Source organism: Gopherus flavomarginatus, chromosome 21, assembly GCF_025201925.1.
Source record: "Gopherus flavomarginatus isolate rGopFla2 chromosome 21, rGopFla2.mat.asm, whole genome shotgun sequence".
NCBI lineage: Eukaryota > Metazoa > Chordata > Testudines > Testudinidae > Gopherus > Gopherus flavomarginatus.
Window position 1 is genome coordinate 3,130,436 of NC_066637.1, and position 17,598 is coordinate 3,148,033.

Below are 17,598 nucleotides of genomic sequence, written 5' to 3' on the forward strand. Positions count from 1 at the left end.
GCTGGCATAATTTACACTGGTACCCTGAGCAAAATAATCTATACCAGCAAAAGCGATTTTTTGCTGGTATAACTGTGTTTATACTAGGGCTATTGCTGGTATCAAAATGTCACCACAAATCACTGATAGTGCTGCACTGACAAAAGCTTCTGGTGTAGAACTGACTTAGATCTCTACCTGAGAGTTAGAAACTGATTTGTCATGCAGTGGGGATGACTTCCCGATGGTTTCTCAATGGCCTTTCCTTGGCACTCTGAAAGTGCTATTACTCTTAGAAGAAGATGACTGTCTGGTTGTTTTTTTAAATGCTTCTAATTTAAGCTCGCTTTTTCTTTTGTTTAAGACCACAAGCTACTGGTAGATGCCCTTGGTCAATAAGGGTTTCAGCATGCAAGGTGCTGAACAGCTTGCCATGATCCAGCAAAGCATTTAAGCATAGGTTTAACTTTAAGCACCTGAGCCATGCTGTTCTGTTCAGCACAGCCTGAGTGCTCTGCTCCTTGCAGGACTGGAGCCAAACAGCATGTTGCTGGCACAGTACATTTGTTCTGCTCTATGTTCTCTCTGTGCCCTGGTTGCCCAAGTGCAAAATATCTCCTCCAAGAGAAAGTCAAAGACTATGAAGAACTTTTTCTTAGGGAGTTGGGAGCCCAAATTATCCTTTGCACCTTCCTCATTTTTTTCTCTGTAATCAGAAAAAACAGGTAGTCTGTAATTTGTTTGATGTTTTTTAAAGCAATCTGTTTAGTTCTCTTGCTGGAAGTGGACTACAGAAATATCAGCTTTCACCCATGGAAAGCACTGAAGTCTTAATTAACTGGATTCTTTAGAATACTTAATCTCTTGTAACAGGTCTGTATACGCAATGCTATTATTCTTCATAAGACAAGCCTGGATATTTTATGATGACTCATTATCTGTTAATATTAATACAGAAATGTACTGTTGTTAGGCAGAATGAGGGCATCACAGCAGCAGGCTGCAGTTTTCAAAGCAGAGAATTACCGTAAAGTGCTGTGACTTCTACCTACTCTGTGTGAAAGCTGGGAGAGTTTCAGCCCTACGATACTGGTAGAATTTTAGAATCCCCAATAGTCATTTATATAATAATAATGCTTAACACTTACATAACTCTGTATAAATGTTATTTAATTTATGCACTGTAATCTGTATGTAATATTTATATTGCATTCTGAAGGGCTCCTGTGTGCAGACTAGGCCAGCAATTGATGTGCCTTATAGAATTTTATATGATCTCATTCCATGTTGGTTAGTCAAACACAGCAGGAAGCCAGAATTCAGGACAGAAACCAGGTGAAACACCAAATTTTGATTCACAGGAGTCTATGCAATACCATTCAGTTTCTATCTCTGAGATACTCTGAATTTCAGTTTTGAAGAAAGGCCAAGAATCAAAATGAAATTCAGCCAGATCAGCCAAGTTTTGTCTGGTTCCAGGTCAAACCCATGTAAAATCTGTCATTTTCAAGATGTCCACTGGAAATTGTAGTCTGTTTCAGGGTCCCCAGAAATTTCTCCTAAAGTAGCAAACCTCAGAGGGTTACAAAATTGGCCTGCATTGCAGGTTTGTAATTGGAACTGGATGAAATATTCATCAAATTTCAAACTTTTTGGTTTGCAAATCCCCTGTGAGCAGATCACAATTATTATTCATTGTCCTAACTTATTCACATTCAGCTAATGCTTAAGGAGAACATATTTTAGCCTCTGAGTTGCTCACAAATTTTTCACTGCTGGTGGTCTTTTTAGTATTCAATATCTGCTTCCAACTTTCAGTCGGAACTGGTTGTTTCACCTGATTTCAGTTAATTTACAAAAGCTCTGTGCAGACCCACCCACATGTTCTCTTCTTGGCTCTTCACCATTTCCCTCTCTAGTCACATTACCCTCTCTGTGCCTCAGTTTCCAAATCTGTGAATTGGGATAATAACTACTAATCAAGAGTGCTGTGAGGTGTAATTAATTAACACTTGTAAAATACTTTGAGTTCCTCTGAGGAAAGGTACTAGAAATGTTCAGTCTGATATACTTTATATGATTCCATAAATTAAACTATAATTTAGGGTGACTTTCACGACTGGATGGTGAACAATGCCCTGTGAGTGGCCTGGGTCATGCTACAGCCAGTCCAATCCTGCATTTCTTACACACCCCAAACTCTCAGTGAAAGAGGTTTAAATGCTCTGGGAAAAGGAATGCAGGATCCAACCTCTGTATATAAATGGTTTTGCTCTCTCTAGCAAGTCTTTCCAACTCTCCTGAGATGCATCTGGTTAAAGTCAACTTATTCAGCTACAGGCTGCTTTGCTGGTATTATCAAATCCAGCCAAGAAGATATTCACATCTGCAGCAGATGGCTGCAGATTGAAGTCAGCAAGAACTTCTAAATACATTTTACACCACACACAGTCCTAGAAATAGGAGCTGGGAACCAGTCTCATGCTCACCATTTCTCATTGCATTTTGAAGGGTCAGTCCAGTGCCAGCACAGTACAAAGACAAATAATAATTCCCAAGTTAAACGTCTCAAGATAGCCAATCAAATATAGCCAATGTGGCCAATCCTTGTTCTAAGGACACTTTGTCCTAGGTAGTGACATGTGAACCTTAAACTATTCAGTTTGGTCCAGCTAAGGTCCCAATCCTGCAGAATCTTATCTTTGTGAGTAACCCCACAGAGCCCAGTGGGGGCACACATGGGGAAGGGTCTCTAGCCTACATGTTGTGTGGCATTAAATCGTCACGACACTATTGAAATGTTTTTTTAAATAAAAGACAGAGTCCAGAACTGCAGACTCTTGCTATCCCCACTGAATCTGGAGAGTTGGATAAAAAGGGACATGGAACTAAACCATCCTTGCTTTGACTATTAAACACAGCAAAATTGACCTAGAGGTCAAACTTATCCTGGTTAATCCATTTGCAGTCCCCAGTGCTCTGTGCACCTCCAGAAATATTCTGCAGCATCAGCTAACATCTGCTTTAGAAAATAAGGTGTTGGGGCATCGATGCATCCTGGGATTTGGAGCTTTATAATTCAACTCACATCCCCCTCATTAATGAAGCAGGGGCTTGGCCTGTTGACATTTACCTCCTACACCTCCGGGAAAGGAATTTCTGTACATGTGGGGAAAGAACTTTTATCCATTACTGACCTGAGCCCCAGTCATGTCAGGGTGTGTGTAATAGCTTACAAGGTGTAGTGTGTTTATCAGATTACCTTTCTAATGTAATGGAAAAGCCCTGCATCCATCTGGCTCTGATTGGTACAGAGATTTTACCACAACAAAAATGAAACTCCTCCAGCCATAAACCTGGTTCTTTGTTGCCATGTTCATTTTCAACTACAAAAGGAGTGTCATTTGCAGCGTTAATTAGCTTGATAATTATAGCATTGCAGACAAAGAAGAAAAACTCCGATGCGAATCCTGATAAAATATTTGCCATCTGGTATATCCCATCCTAATCAGTGCACTTAGTTAGGTGCACATTTCACCTTGCCTGCCCAGACAAAGCCATACCAAGTCACAGCAGAGACTATTAACTTTTTATTCTCTTTCCATTCTAATCTAATTATATATCTGTGTTCAAAAACTGAGCATCATGTTAAAAAGGTTATTTCGAGTAAGTCACAGTTAGAGAAGGTTGGAAATTTCATTTAGAGTGAATATGTGATTCATTAGAGAAGGGATTTGGAACTGACCAATTAATTTGCCTGAGCACATGGCTCAAACGGGCAGTGCTGCCCTACAGTAAAATGCCACATAGCTAATCCTAATTGCTTTTCCTCCCACTGCTATCTGCAATGCCACCTTCCAAAGAAAGAAAAGGAGGAGGAAATGGCACAAGCTAAAAAAAACAACAACAAAAAACAAGAGAGGGAGAGATCTGCAAAACAACGTTTTTTATACTAGTTTGGGAGTATCAGCCCCCAAGCTCTGAAGACTCCCCAGACAAACTAAGTGATGGCGGATATGGTTTCCTGCAAGGTAAAGAAGGGGTTTGTCACTACTGTTGCAGTGGAAGCACAAAAAGGTTGCTTATTTCAGAATCCCAGCCATTTCAGCTCTAGGTTATCGACGGACTATGCATAGAACATGTGCAGTCTCTGGAATTCCATCATGCAACAAAAAGGTTAATCACAAAAGGAGGCCATTTAATAGCACTGATGTTCACAACATTTGCTGAAAGCAAACCAGTTCTAGAGATGTTCCCGCCTGTGACTCAAAGTCTGGATCCAGAGGTGAACTTCTAAAAGGTTTAGTGTGCTCTGATCTGGGTGAGCTAGCTTGGCCCTCTAAGAGTGAGAGGCCATCACTCCAGGAAATCCAGGGGTGAATGGGTCTTGAGTTCCAGTTCACGCCCACCTCTAATTCACCAAATGGAAAAGCCATTTTAGTACCAAGTCCCCCTTTTATCTTAGAAGACATTTGCCATCCCCTGCAGGGGACACCTAGGTCAAGTAAAATGTTTAAAAAAAGAATCAGCTAGCTAGTAAGCATCACACAGGGAATACAATGGTGAAGGAGACCTCGCTATGCACAGAAATGTTCATAGTTATGTGAGGTGGAGTGGTTGGAAAAAAATGTGTAAGAGTGGTACGTACCAGGAAATAGACACATGGCGTCTGCCCTGCCCCCAGGAAGTAAAACAGACTTCGGCCAGTCAGCAGGAGATTTCAAACCATTTCTCAGACACAAAGGCCACAGGAATTAGATGCCGATCAGAAGAAGAGGGTCTGCAGCGAGCAGAAAAATGGGCTTGCGCGTGCTGGTACGTAACACACAACAAGCAAGCCTTGTCAGGCCTGCTGCCAAAATTAGCGTTTTGTTTTTTTTTAAAGAGGAAAAAAATTCTCTAAAATAATGCTTTGAATGGGCTTATTGGCCTTTGCCATTGAGGGCTGTACAAAGAAGATGAAATTTAATGCCATGTGTTTTCAGTGGAAATGGAAAATATTGAAATAAGGTAACTCTTAAGCCAATTAAGGATCCAAATCTGGAAGGTTTTAGACAGTCCAAAGATGAGTCACAGTATCTCCATGTTTTTTAAGTATTTTTTCTCTCTCCTTTTCTCCTGAACTACTTTCCTGTTTTTCCCAATTGCAGTGCATGATTGTCGTCCCAATACTGCAGTGACAAATTGAGATTGGTCACCTGGAAAAATGCAGTACATAAGGGGGACAGCTGGTTTATTGCTGGGAGAACATATGACTTTACCATAGCTAGCGACTTATAATGTGACTGCTCAGACTGAACCAGTCTTCAGAGAAAAGTGTGGAGACCAATATATTCCAACAAAGCATTACCTTAAGACAAAAAAGCAATGAACCCTTTCCAACCAATGCTCATATACCAATGGACGGCATTAATAGCAGCGCAAACAATAGACACTGACAGTGATCAGCACCATGCAGAGACAGGACAGGAAAACAGAACAAAAATCTCCCCCCTTTGTGCGCCAGCATTGGTGGCTGGAGTTCATGTGAGAATTAACATACACATACACTCAATGAAATGGTTTGAAAATCCTTGCCAATTCTTTGCCTCCCAAGATCGGAGGAAATCCCAGAATATGACAGCTAGCAAAATTCCACGCACACACACACAAAGATATTTAAAAATATGTTTATTATAATTGTTTACTTTTAGATTTCTGCTCTTCATGCACTTAGAATAAAGGACTTTATAATAAATATCCCTTAGAGTTCAACATGGTTATACATTTGAAGAAGGTTTTGGGTGGGGGATTATTATTTTTTCACTTCCAATAAATTGTTTTCTAGCTTTGACAGCAAACATACATTTACTGTGCGGGGCAATTCTGGAAAATCTCTGCACCAATCAATAGTGAAAATCCTCCTCCTAAAAAACATAAACAAAACTAACAACATACCCAGCACCCCATGCAATTAACCCTTTACTAGAAGGCTAACATTTTTAGTGTTTCTTTGTGGGTAAAGGTAACTTACCAAGTTCTCCAATCAGCCTCACGTTCCACACAGACAATAGACATATAGAAGGATGGCTCAAATCTTTAATTCCATATTCTGTCAATTCCCCCTTATTAATGTATCATTATTTCACACCAGACAAAATGGATTCATGCAGCCTATTCTTGTGTTAATCACATTGTCACTTAAATCTGAATAATTTGCCAGATGCCACTTAAAAAAGCAGCATAGAAATTCTGGAAGATAGATTTGAGGTAAATTTCCTTTCTGGAAGTGGGAGAGGGGAGTTGAAAAATGTGTGGTACTACACAACAGCACAGCTTAACAAGACATGTTCCAGGTGAGCCTAGCTGGCATTGCAAGGACAAAAGCAGTACTTAAAATTGCCATTTTACGGGCATTAAAAATAATCGATGGCCTATGGCTATGGGTCACATAGGCCATGAGTAATCATTTGTCCTCATTTTGAAGACGGAGAAGTTTGGTATTCCTGGTTCTACACAGTAGATGGTACTAACCAAACCAGACTCATAGCTGGCAAATGTTTCTAACTGACTTGTTAAATCTGGGAAGGAAAATGCAAATCATGGCTTAAAGAACCATTGGAATCCAATGGTGTCAATTTCCTTCACTACCTGGATTTTGTTGATATTGATTATTAATTGGAATTTCTGTTACATATCAAAATAATAACTAGAGTGTAATAGCTTAAGGAGATTTTTTTAACCCTGAATAAATTTGAATCCTCTAAATGTAAATGTGCATGAGAGATTGTAGAGTAAGAGATTGCTCAATGCCTGTCTTACCTATTTCCATTGAACGTTGTTTTATAATCACTGGGCGAGTGTAACATCTCTTCTGTATATACTGGCATTGGTGTCCTGATGCACTCATGAGAGCACTGTAGTGTTTCATTGTAGGCTGTGAATATGTCCAGGTTACTGGGCACACGGGCTGGGGTGAAGTCCGTCAAGTTCTGGCAACTCTCTTCCTGCTGATTGATTTTGCGTTGGTGGCTGTTCCTCCGTGTGTTTCCACTTTGCACACAACTGGGTGTTAAATTTTTTTAAAGAAAGAAAGAAAAAGAAAGAAAGAAAAGAAAAAAAACACAACCCAAAATGCAACTGTGACCCTTGAGAGGAACTTACATTACCTACCATTAATTATACATTATTAAATATTAGATTATAATTCATAAGCATTTTGGAAAGATCAGCCATAATCAAGCAATCAATTCCCTTTTTTTATTTTATTTTTTATGTTTAATTTAAATTTTAAATGTGAGCCTTTGATTCTCAGAAGAATTACTGAGATAAGTGGTGCAGCCATATTTGCAGGAAGTGAGAGCTTTCTTTGCACAAAGATTTTAAACAAGAACAATCAACTTAACCCTTTTGTGTCCTTGAAGCTGTTGCAGCAAATAATGGCAGGAACTTGGTCTGTGAGAGAAGCACTGGGACTCAGAGAACATGTACGGATACATTGGATATGGTTCAGTCATTGATTCTGAAGCCTCATGTAATCACACCTGACAACTCACTGGTGTGTTAGTCTACATGGAAGATTCTATACTTCAGTCCCTTCCACCTACTGCAGCTCATGAGTTTGACATGGGATGTTATTCTGGCTTCTAGAAACGTACTGTATTTCAGGATCTATATTGGCACAAAATAGGGCACCTGCTACACAGACATTACATATCCTGGACAATTTGGAGAACCATATGTTCCTCATACAATTCAAAGATGGCGACCTAGAGAAACTTTATGCAGAACGATAGTGAAAGAATCTAAATCCATCAGCACAATACTCAGAAGCCTAAACAGACCAGCACAAGATTTCAGGAAGGCGGATTTTGGTAAGCTCAGAGAGCTGATAGGTAAGGTCCCATGGGAATCAAGACTGAGGGGAAAAACAACTGAGGAGAGTTGGCAGTTTTTCAAAGGGACGCTATTAAGGGCCCAAAAGCAAGCTATTCCAATGGTTAGGAAAGATAGAAAATGTGGCAAAAGACCACCTTGGCTTAACCACGAGATCTTGCGTGACCTACAAAATAAAAAGGCGTCATATAAAAAATGGAAACTAGGTCAGAATACAAAGGACGAATACAGGCAAATAACACAGGAATGCAGAGGCAAGATTAGAAAGGCAAAGGCACAAAATGAGCTCAAACTAGCTATGGGAATAAAGGGAAACAAGAAGACTTTTTATCAATACATTAGAAGCAAGAGGAAGACAAAGGACAGGGTAGGCCCACTGCTCAGTGAGGAGGGGGAAACAGTAACGGGAGACTTGGAAATGGCAGAGATGCTTAATGACTTCTTTGTTTCGGTCTTCACTGAGAAGTCTGAAGGAATGTCTAGTATAGTGAATGCTTACGGGAAGAGGGTAGGTTTAGAAGATAAAATAAAAAAAGAGCAAGTAAAAAATCACTTAGAAAAGTTAGATACCTGCAAGTCACCAGGGCCTGATGAAATGCATCCTAGAATACTCAAGGAGTTAATAGAGGAGGTATCTGAGCCTCTAGCTATTATCTTTGGGAAATCATGGGAGACGGGGGAGATTCCAGAAGACTGGAAGGGGGCAAACATAGTGCCCATCTATAAAAAGGGAAATAAAAACAACCCAGTAAACTACAGACCAGTTAGTTTAACTTCTGTGCCAGGGAAGATAATGGAACAGGTAATTAAAGAAATCATCTGCAAACACTTGGAAGGTGGTAAGGTGATAGGGAATAGCCAGCATGGATTTGTAAAGAACAAATCGTGTCAAACTAATCTGATAACATTCTTTGATAGGATAACGAGCCTTGTGGATAAGGGAGAAGCGGTGGATGTGATATACCTAGACTTTAGTAAGGCATTTGATACAGTCTCGCATGATATTCTTATAGATAAACTAGGAAAGTACAATTTAGATGGGGCTACTATAAGGTGGGTGCATAACTGGCTGGATAACCGTACTCAGAGAGTAGTTATTAATGCCTCCCAATCCTGCTGGAAAGGTATAACAAGTGGGGTTCCGCAGGGGTCTGTTTTGGGACCGGCTCTGTTCAATATCTTCATCAACGATTTAGATGTTGGCATAGAAAGTACGCTTATTAAGTTTGCGGACGATACCAAACTGGGAGGGATTGCAACTGCTTTGGAGGACAGGGTCAAAATTCAAAATGATCTGGACAAATTGGAGAAATGGTCTGAGGTAAACAGGATGAAGTTCAATAAAGATAAATGCAAAGTGCTCCACTTAGGAAGGAACAATCAGTTTCACACATACAGAATGGGAAGAGACTGTCTAGGAAGGAGTATGGCAGAAAGAGATCTAGGGGTCATAGTGGACAACAAACTTAATATGAGTCAACAGTGTGATACTGTTGCAAAAAAAGCAAATGTGATTCTGGGATGCATTGACTGGTGTGTTGTAAACAAGACACGAGAAGTCATTCTTCCGCTTTACTCTGCGCTGGTTAGGCCTCAACTGGAGTATTGTGTCCAGTTCTGGGCACCGCATTTCAAGAAAGATGTGGAGAAATTGGAGAGGGTCCAGAGAAGAGCAACAAGAATGATTAATGGTCTTGAGAACATGACCTATGAAGGAAGGCTGAAGAAATTGGGTTTGTTTAGTATGGAAAAGAGAAGACTGAGAAGGGGACATGATAGCAGTTTTCAGGTATCTAAAAGGGTGTCATCAGGAGGAGGGAGAAAACTTGTTCACTTTAGCCTCCAATGATAGAACAAGAAGCAATGGGCTTAAACTGCAGCAAGGGAAATTTAGGTTGGACATTAGGAAAAAGTTCCTAACTGTCAGGGTAGTTAAACACTGGAATAGATTGCCTATGGAAGTTGTGGAATCTCCATCTCTGGAGATATTTAAGAGTAGGTTAGATAAATGTCTATTAGGGATGGTCTAGACAGTATTTGGTCCTGCCATGACGGCAGGGGACTGGACTCGATGACCTCTCGAGGTCCCTTCCAGTCCTAGAGTCTATGAGTCTAAGATCAAAATAAATGGTGGAAACTGGTGGACACCCCAGGCACCCTAAGTTGCATGAGAATAAAGAAAAGAAAGGTGTACAGCCATTTGTTATTACAAACAACAATTATGGGAGGAAGGGCTAGAGAGAAAAAAGGGGGAGGGGATCCTTAAGACCGATCAGGAATATTTACATCTAGAGGTAGGCTAACCTCTAAAGTCAAAGTTTCAGGATAAACATTGGAGTGCTTTGCTCAAATCCTCTGTTTTCCCTATCCCCTAAGGAAAAGCTTCTTGTGAGACTTACAGCCCCTTTGGTTTTGGCTGAGTTAGAAATACTGAAAAATTAGCCTCCCACATGTTAGTGTCAGTATTTTTCATTGACACAATCATTGGCCAGCCTTTTAACTATCCTACCTGATGTGGTTGAAACACTCATGTATTTTTCACCCCTGGAGTGAAATCCTGACCCCACTGAAGTCAATGGTAAAGCTCAGATTGACCTGACTGGGATCAGGATTTCATCCCTGATCTCTCCCACACCTTAGTCCAGCCAAGAATAGTTGCATTCTTAGTATTTCCATTCCAAAAGAGCCCAGGATTGTTAGAAATAGTTTTGAAGTTTAAAGAAGACATAGGGTCATTTTCAGACTTGTGATGCCATACCTATGATAGCAACCACCGTGGCTTTCCAAGGGTTAAATATCATCATTGCAAAAGATATAATTGAGGCAAAGAACGTAATAGAATTCAGAAAAAGATTAGGGGCTAAATTCTTGGCTGGCATAATTCCATTTCAGTGGATTTACACTAACAGAGAATTTGAGTGTAAGTATTTGTATGGATAACGGGAATATTATGCTTGATAGAATATTGTTTTTCTTTCAGACTATAAGAAAACAAGCTAGCTGATGCAGATGAATAATAAACTTTCCCTCGAGAGCACATTATTCCATAATTGTCTATTACGGGCATTCATCCAAACCATCTGCTACTGGCCACTGTTGGAGACAAAATCCTGGACTACATGGACCCATGGTCTGATGCTGTCTGGCTGTTCTTATGTTGTTCTAAATAAGCCTAAAGTTTCAAACTTTGGTGCTAAAGCTAGTTGCCTCAATCCTGAACAGAAATGACTCAATGTGCAAAACTACTGAGCATTGACTTCAACAGCACATCAGATGACTCGGCACTGCGGTAAACCAGGCAACTTTATTTAGTAAAATATGGATTTATTAAGATCCTGACTTTTTCCATGTAGGCTTGAAAATGCTAGCTATAAGTATCAAGTGGGAATTTCAAAAGTGCCTGAGGAAATTAAGCAATCAAACCCCACTGAAAGTCAAGGGGAATTAGACACCTGTGTATGTTAGAGGCTTTTGAAAATCCCATCCACTAACTCTATAACCTAGATTCACGGCTTGCATAAGCAGGAGCAATTCCACTGATGTTAGTAAAGTTACGACCACTTACACCAGTGATTGGTTTGGCCCCTTGTGTACATCCAGATGTTCATCCATAATGCCCATAATGGTGATCTATACAGTTTCCACTGATTTCTCAAACTGAAATAGATACCTGCTAAAGATAAGCAGTTCACCATACTGTGAATTTACACAGATAATATAAACTTTGCACTGCATAGCGCAATCATTCATCTTGACGTGTTTATAAAGTGGGTAAACTACTAACCCCATTTCATACAACTGACAACTGTGTCACAGAGTGGTTACATGACTTGCCCAAGGTCACATAGTCAGTCTCTGGCGCGAAGGGGTTCACAGTGTACACATCTTATCTCCCTGCCTACCACTCTTGTTACTCCACCCCATTGCCTCCCTTGGTTCCTTGGTATATACAAGGACTCAAAATACAATTTGACAAAGATTAAAGCTCTTTAATAGATCACAATGCCACAAGGATTTGGGCTCTGTTTTGCTCTTGTGTAATATCTCTGAGTGACATTTCCTGATATTTTATCTGTTGTTTGAAATTATCCAAAAATGTTTTGTTTTGGCAGATTTTTTCCCCACATGGGACTGAACACAAGCAGTTCTCTCCAAGTCCTGCTATTTGACCTGTGCTAATTAGTTGAGATTGATCACATAAATCATGTAGTATTGTTTCAGTTTTCTGTTTTGAGGAGTGTAGAACACTCTAGTTTGTCAGGAAAGAGAGGAGGGAAATGGCAAAAATGTTTGTTGAATGTTTTCCTGGTTTTTTTCATTGAAATATTGATGAGTTTTTGAATAATATTGGCCATGTCTAATATGCACTTCTGTTGTGAATTTAAAACTAGCTTTCTGCAAATGCTGGTACATGAAACTCTGACATCCTCTTTCTACGAGCATCCATGCCAGGAAAACTGAATTGCAGAAAGTGGACAGATGAGAGCCACCCGCATGTCCAAAGCAAACTCATTTATAAATTTGAGTAAATATTCTCCCAGAATGTTTTGCAGTATTCGTCCAGCTCTAAGAAATACCAATCCCCTTCAAGAAGTCGTTGGGCACCTAGAAACACAGGCATCCAAAATCACTAGTGATTTGAGAAATTCTTGCCTTGTAATACATATTTTTATGGCATGTGGAAGTATATATGTCTGCTACAGGGCTGACAAAAACACTTCCTCTAAGAACGTTACAAACATTTTCAACCGTTTCATTTTTGTAAGACTCTAACAATACCCAATTGTGATTTGTGTTCAAAAACATCTCAGTGGAGAAGGTGTGTATATTCTAACAACACAGGATATAAGATGAGCCTTCTCAATCCTGTTTAATGAGGGGATTCCTGATTATCAGACTTTTAAATATATTTCTAGTGTCAATATCTTATTTTATCCAATCACGTGAGGAGAATATTGGGATCACCTGCGGGAAATTACACAATATGACAGATAAGCTTTGAAGCTATTAGAGAATATAGTTGCTGAGGGGGAAAAAACTACAGTAAACGAGAACTGTGTAGAAAAGAAGCAGAGTTACGCTGCATTTTTTCAGATTACCTATGGGTGCAATAGCATTATTACATCCAGCAAAACTGACCTCAAAGTAGGACAATTTCTCTTGGAAAATAGGTAAAGGCAGGAATGCCTGAAGCTAAGAACTAACCTATTTTACTATATGCATAGCTGATGTTGAGGAATAAATGAGAGCAAATTAGGCTAGAGGAGCGTATAGGCACTCTAGGGGATATGGTGAATGTAAAACTGGATGCATTCAAGAGGCTCAGAAGATGCATTCAGTCCCTAGAGCTGTAGAAAAGGTCAGAAAATATAATTAATATATGCTGAGCCAGTCTTGTGTATAAAGGAATAGCTTAGGCTCAGACAGTAACTCAGCAATAAAGTCGTTCTATTCAGGGCAGGGTGCATTACCCTTGTGGGGAAACCCAGAGCAGTAGAATAAATTACTCTGACCTTGCCAGAAGATGCCACTGTTGAGCACCTAAACTAAGAGCGTGAAATACCATACTTTGCCAGTGTGAAGTCCAAGGGGTATTATGAAGTGAAGCTGAATCACTTAGCTGTGGCAATACGCAAACTTCCCGGATTTAGGGGCCTTAAAATGAGATGTAGTTGTGTAACCTGCATTTTGATATAAGACTCTGGTCGGGGAGGGGGGGGGGTGAGTGCATTGACTAGCAGTAGTCATAGAGTGCCACCTCTCTTTCTCTCACCACAGTGCTTAGGTCACACATTAGTGGTGGGGGTGTTTTTTCAGATGCCCATGTGGTGGGCACAAGCTGATTAGTTTTCCATTCTTGCAAACACGGCTTGATAGTGCAAGGTTGGGCATAATACCAAATTCTAAATAAAAAGACAGATTTCAAAGAGAGTTGAGGGCCCTTCTTTGAAAAATCTCATCCTAAACAAAATATTTTTAATTTCTCTGCAACTCTCTGGGGCTCATTCCCATGACATCTGAGCATTTATTAATTTTTTTTAATTCTTTGCAATTCAAAGGAATCCCTCCCTCCCTCCTCATCCCCAGTCTACCCCTCCGCACACTCCAGCACCAGCACCAACACTCAGGCCAAGCAGGTTTACAGTGGTCCTTACCAATTTTTTAAGACAAGAGTTGTTATCAGAGCAGCTATGACCATGATGAGGGACACTGTGATTGTGATGATCTGATGGACTGCCAGACCTGCGAAGAAAAATCAACAGAGAGTGGAGATAGGAAACAAAAGGAATCCAGGATAATAACGAGCAAAAACCCGAACTGCAGTTGAATTACTTGGTAAAACTTCAAGCTCTGCTCAAGTCATGGCTTCCAAGCTCAGTGAAGCAGATGCAGAGCCAGCAACAAGGCTACAATTCCACCCAGGTTCTGTGGGGATGACGCAAGAGTGCGAAGCCTGAGAAGGGTGCACAGGCTGGGGACTCCAAAATGGTGGCTCTGTAACTCACTGTGTCCCTGTGTGCTTGGACCTGAGTCTGCAGTGGCCACCTCTCCCTTAGCAAGCACAGCAGGTTCCCATTGCTCCTTCCACCAATCACCTTGCTAGGGAAGGTCCCTGCAACCATCCAGATGCTGCCTCTTCCCTATCTCTGATTTAGACTCCAGGGGCTCCTGGAACTGCCACCTCCCCGTCTTTCCTAACAGACTCCCAGGGCTACAAGGCTCCCACGACCTCTGCTTCCCTTTCTTCCAATCAACCTTACAGGATTCTTACTGTTGCTTCTCCAGGACCCTGCCTCTCTCGCTCTGCTCCCAGCAGCTCAAGAGATTGTGACTCACTCAGTGGTGTACCCTCTTTGCGTCCCAAGCAGCTCAGGGCCCCCGCACTACTGTCCCCCGTGTCCCTAACTGAGTGCCACTGCCTGCTCCAGCACGACAGAGTGGCCTAAGCCCTTGGCTTGGCACCGCATTCATAAACGTGCAGAGCGGGGTTCTGTAATTTATGGGGAATGAAAGAGTTTATTTGATTGAAACTGACTGGCTGGGATTCAAACCCTCTAGAGATCCTGAGTCCGGCTCTGGTATGAGCTACATCACAGGGAGGCTGTAGGGGTGCTTCCTGACACCAGCATGGGAGTATGACAGTATGTAATTCAGTTAGACGGGGAATATGAATGAAATTTACATGCAACACCAATCGCTGCTGCCTTCCCCCCAAAAGACCCCTAATAACCATTGGGTGGCACTGGGAGATAACCCTCTCCCTGTAAATCCTGCTTCATCCACTGAGGTCAACCTGTCTCAGAATTTGCTGCGTGTATCAATCCTTGCGGGATAACATGAGATATTAATTCACTCCCTGCTCCTGCCAGCTCCTCTTCCCATTCCTCACAGTCCTTTAGGGGCAGATGGGGATACCTTTATTGCTGTGGAATGGGAAACAGCCCTACTGAAGTCACAGCATGAACTGCTACTCCACAGCAGAGGATCACAGTCTGGCCCTGAGTATTTTGCATAAATAATGATTTTAATAACCTTTTTTTGATGAGGTTGGTTTAGCTGAAAAGTGCTGAACTGACCCCTTGGGCATCAAAGCTCTCCGAAAAGACTGCTAGCGTAAGGACAGTGGCCACACAATATACCTCAGCCTTGCCATGCCAGACCGAGCAAAAACGCAGCCCCATTCTATCTCCTGAGTGCCCACTGCAGTGTTAGCTCCTGACACCTATTCTCTAAAAATGAGAGCAAGACTCATTCACTCTCCCAAATCATTTCACTCGGGGCCAGCAAGCCGCCATCAGACAGCAGCAACTTAATTTTCTGTCTTGCATTATATAAAATAATCTTTAAACCAGGCTTCTTATTTTCTATCCCCTCAACTATGTTCCTTGTCAGCCTGAATTAGGCATGAAAAACTGAAGAAACATAAAGACATATACCCTCTGGAGGAAAGAAGGAAACTTTGGTATAGCTTTGTAGCAAGAGTGGGATTAACGATACATAGTAATTACAGTACTAAGTGTTATCACTTAGAAGGTCAGATGGGCTCATTTTCTCCTAATTCACCTTACACCGGGTATAATTTTGGCTCGTGCATCATTCCTAATGAGTAGTTTGAAAACAAAAGCATCTCAGTGTACAGTAGGTTTGTGGCTTTGTGCATGTGTTACAGTTGCAATTTTGCAATGAAATGATTTTGCTGGCTGCCACCCAAAGACACTGTCTTTTGCAAACAGATGTTAGGGCTCCAGTGAATATTATCCTGGTGTAAGAGACTTGTAATAAATAAATAAATGCAAGCATGGCACTGAAAGCAGCAAACGTAAGTATGTGTATAATCCACTGGTTTGATTGTTTCCATGTCTTGAAGCTCCATGTCAAGGGATTCCCAACCTGCTCCCTGGGGGTACATCCCACATTCAGAAAGAAGATCTAGTACAATGGGCACATCTCATTGTCACCGCTTCAGCTGAAGTCACCGTACTACTATGACAATTTACCCCAGCTTCAGATCTAGCCCAAAGCATCCTCTGTTGGATTAATGAAATGCTCCAAAGCAAAATTTCCCATAGTCTGAGTTTCACAGTCTGTAGTGAAAGAGGCAGGGGGGCTAACTAGTTAGGAAGGGCTTGTCTATACGTGGGAATTGATCGGCATGGTTATTGCGGAATAGGTGTGCCGGACTAGTCCCTTGTGTGAAGCGCACTAATTATTCCAGAACAGACTGTCCATAAGAGGACCTTTACCTTCTCCCCCATGCTGGCCATGTGTCATACGCAGCCATGGTTCTGCCTGTTCCTTGCCCCTCTCCAACCATTCTCTACTCCCCTGCTCTAGGAAGGGAATATACAGGGGCTCTCATTCCCTTCTGTTCTGTATAGTCCGCGTCACAAACTAGCCCTGTATTTATTACTTTACCCTTTAATCAAATACAAAGCCTTCAGTTCCCCTTTAAATTCACCCCCCCTTCCCTGTTTATCAATGTGTCTCAACAAGATTTATGACTCTCATTACTACTAATGTGACGTGGCTAGTATCTTCCCCTGTCAGGGGCTGACAGCTCCGCCTGAAAGGGACAGCCCCTACACACACCAGCCAGGAGATGTGCTCTAGAAGCTAATTGACAGCTGAGACCCCTTGGATGATGGCACTGATATACCACCAAGAGAAGTCAGACACAGAGATGAGTATCCGGAGATGTTTGTATGTGCTACTGGCTTTCACCTTAACTCAGAGTTGTTGCCTGCACTTATTCAAAGTACTGCTAATCTTCCAGAAATGTCACTGAAATTTGTTTCTGACCTGAAGAAGAGTGAAAGACGTGGACCAATACCTGACAACTGAAGTCTACTGTGACATCTGTTAGCTTCCGAGCAGAGGGAAAACGCCCTTCACACATCACTCAGGAAGAGAGATGTCACGACAGAGAACAGACATTATGCAGCTTGTTTCCTTCCAGATTCTGCAACCCTTATGCACACTGATTAGTTCTTACCTAGGAGGTCAATGGGATTACTCACTTACCTCACAACTGTAGACAGCCACATTTCCAAAGGCCCCTCTGACAGATACATCCTTCTCTCTTCCACTCTTTTAGCCTGGAGACTCAAGATTACCCATGTGCACTAAAGACCCAGGATCAGATCTTCTGCTGATGTAAATAGGTATGGCTCCATAGTAGTGAATGGAAGGATGCTGATATACATCTGCTGAGGATCTGGCTCTCCAGATTCTGTCTATCCACAT

General features: G+C 41.4%; 1 protein-coding gene across 4 annotated transcripts in view; it reads right to left on the reverse strand.

Annotated features, from left to right (window-relative positions):
• Positions 1-17,598, reverse strand: part of AJAP1 (adherens junctions associated protein 1) — a 125,813-nt gene that overhangs the window by 19,379 nt on the left and 88,836 nt on the right. For 3 of the 4 annotated variants that reach the window (XM_050931777.1, XM_050931778.1, XM_050931776.1), the window contains exons 3-5: positions 14,010-14,097; positions 6,781-7,023; positions 4,628-4,759 (exon numbers count right to left, since the gene is read on the reverse strand). In XM_050931777.1, the coding sequence (XP_050787734.1) occupies positions 4,687-4,759; positions 6,781-7,023; positions 14,010-14,097 (404 nt within the window). In that variant the 3' untranslated portion in view covers positions 4,628-4,686. The remainder of the gene's footprint in view (positions 1-4,627; positions 4,760-6,780; positions 7,024-14,009; positions 14,098-17,598) is intronic. The other variant, XM_050931779.1, reaches the window with a different exon arrangement.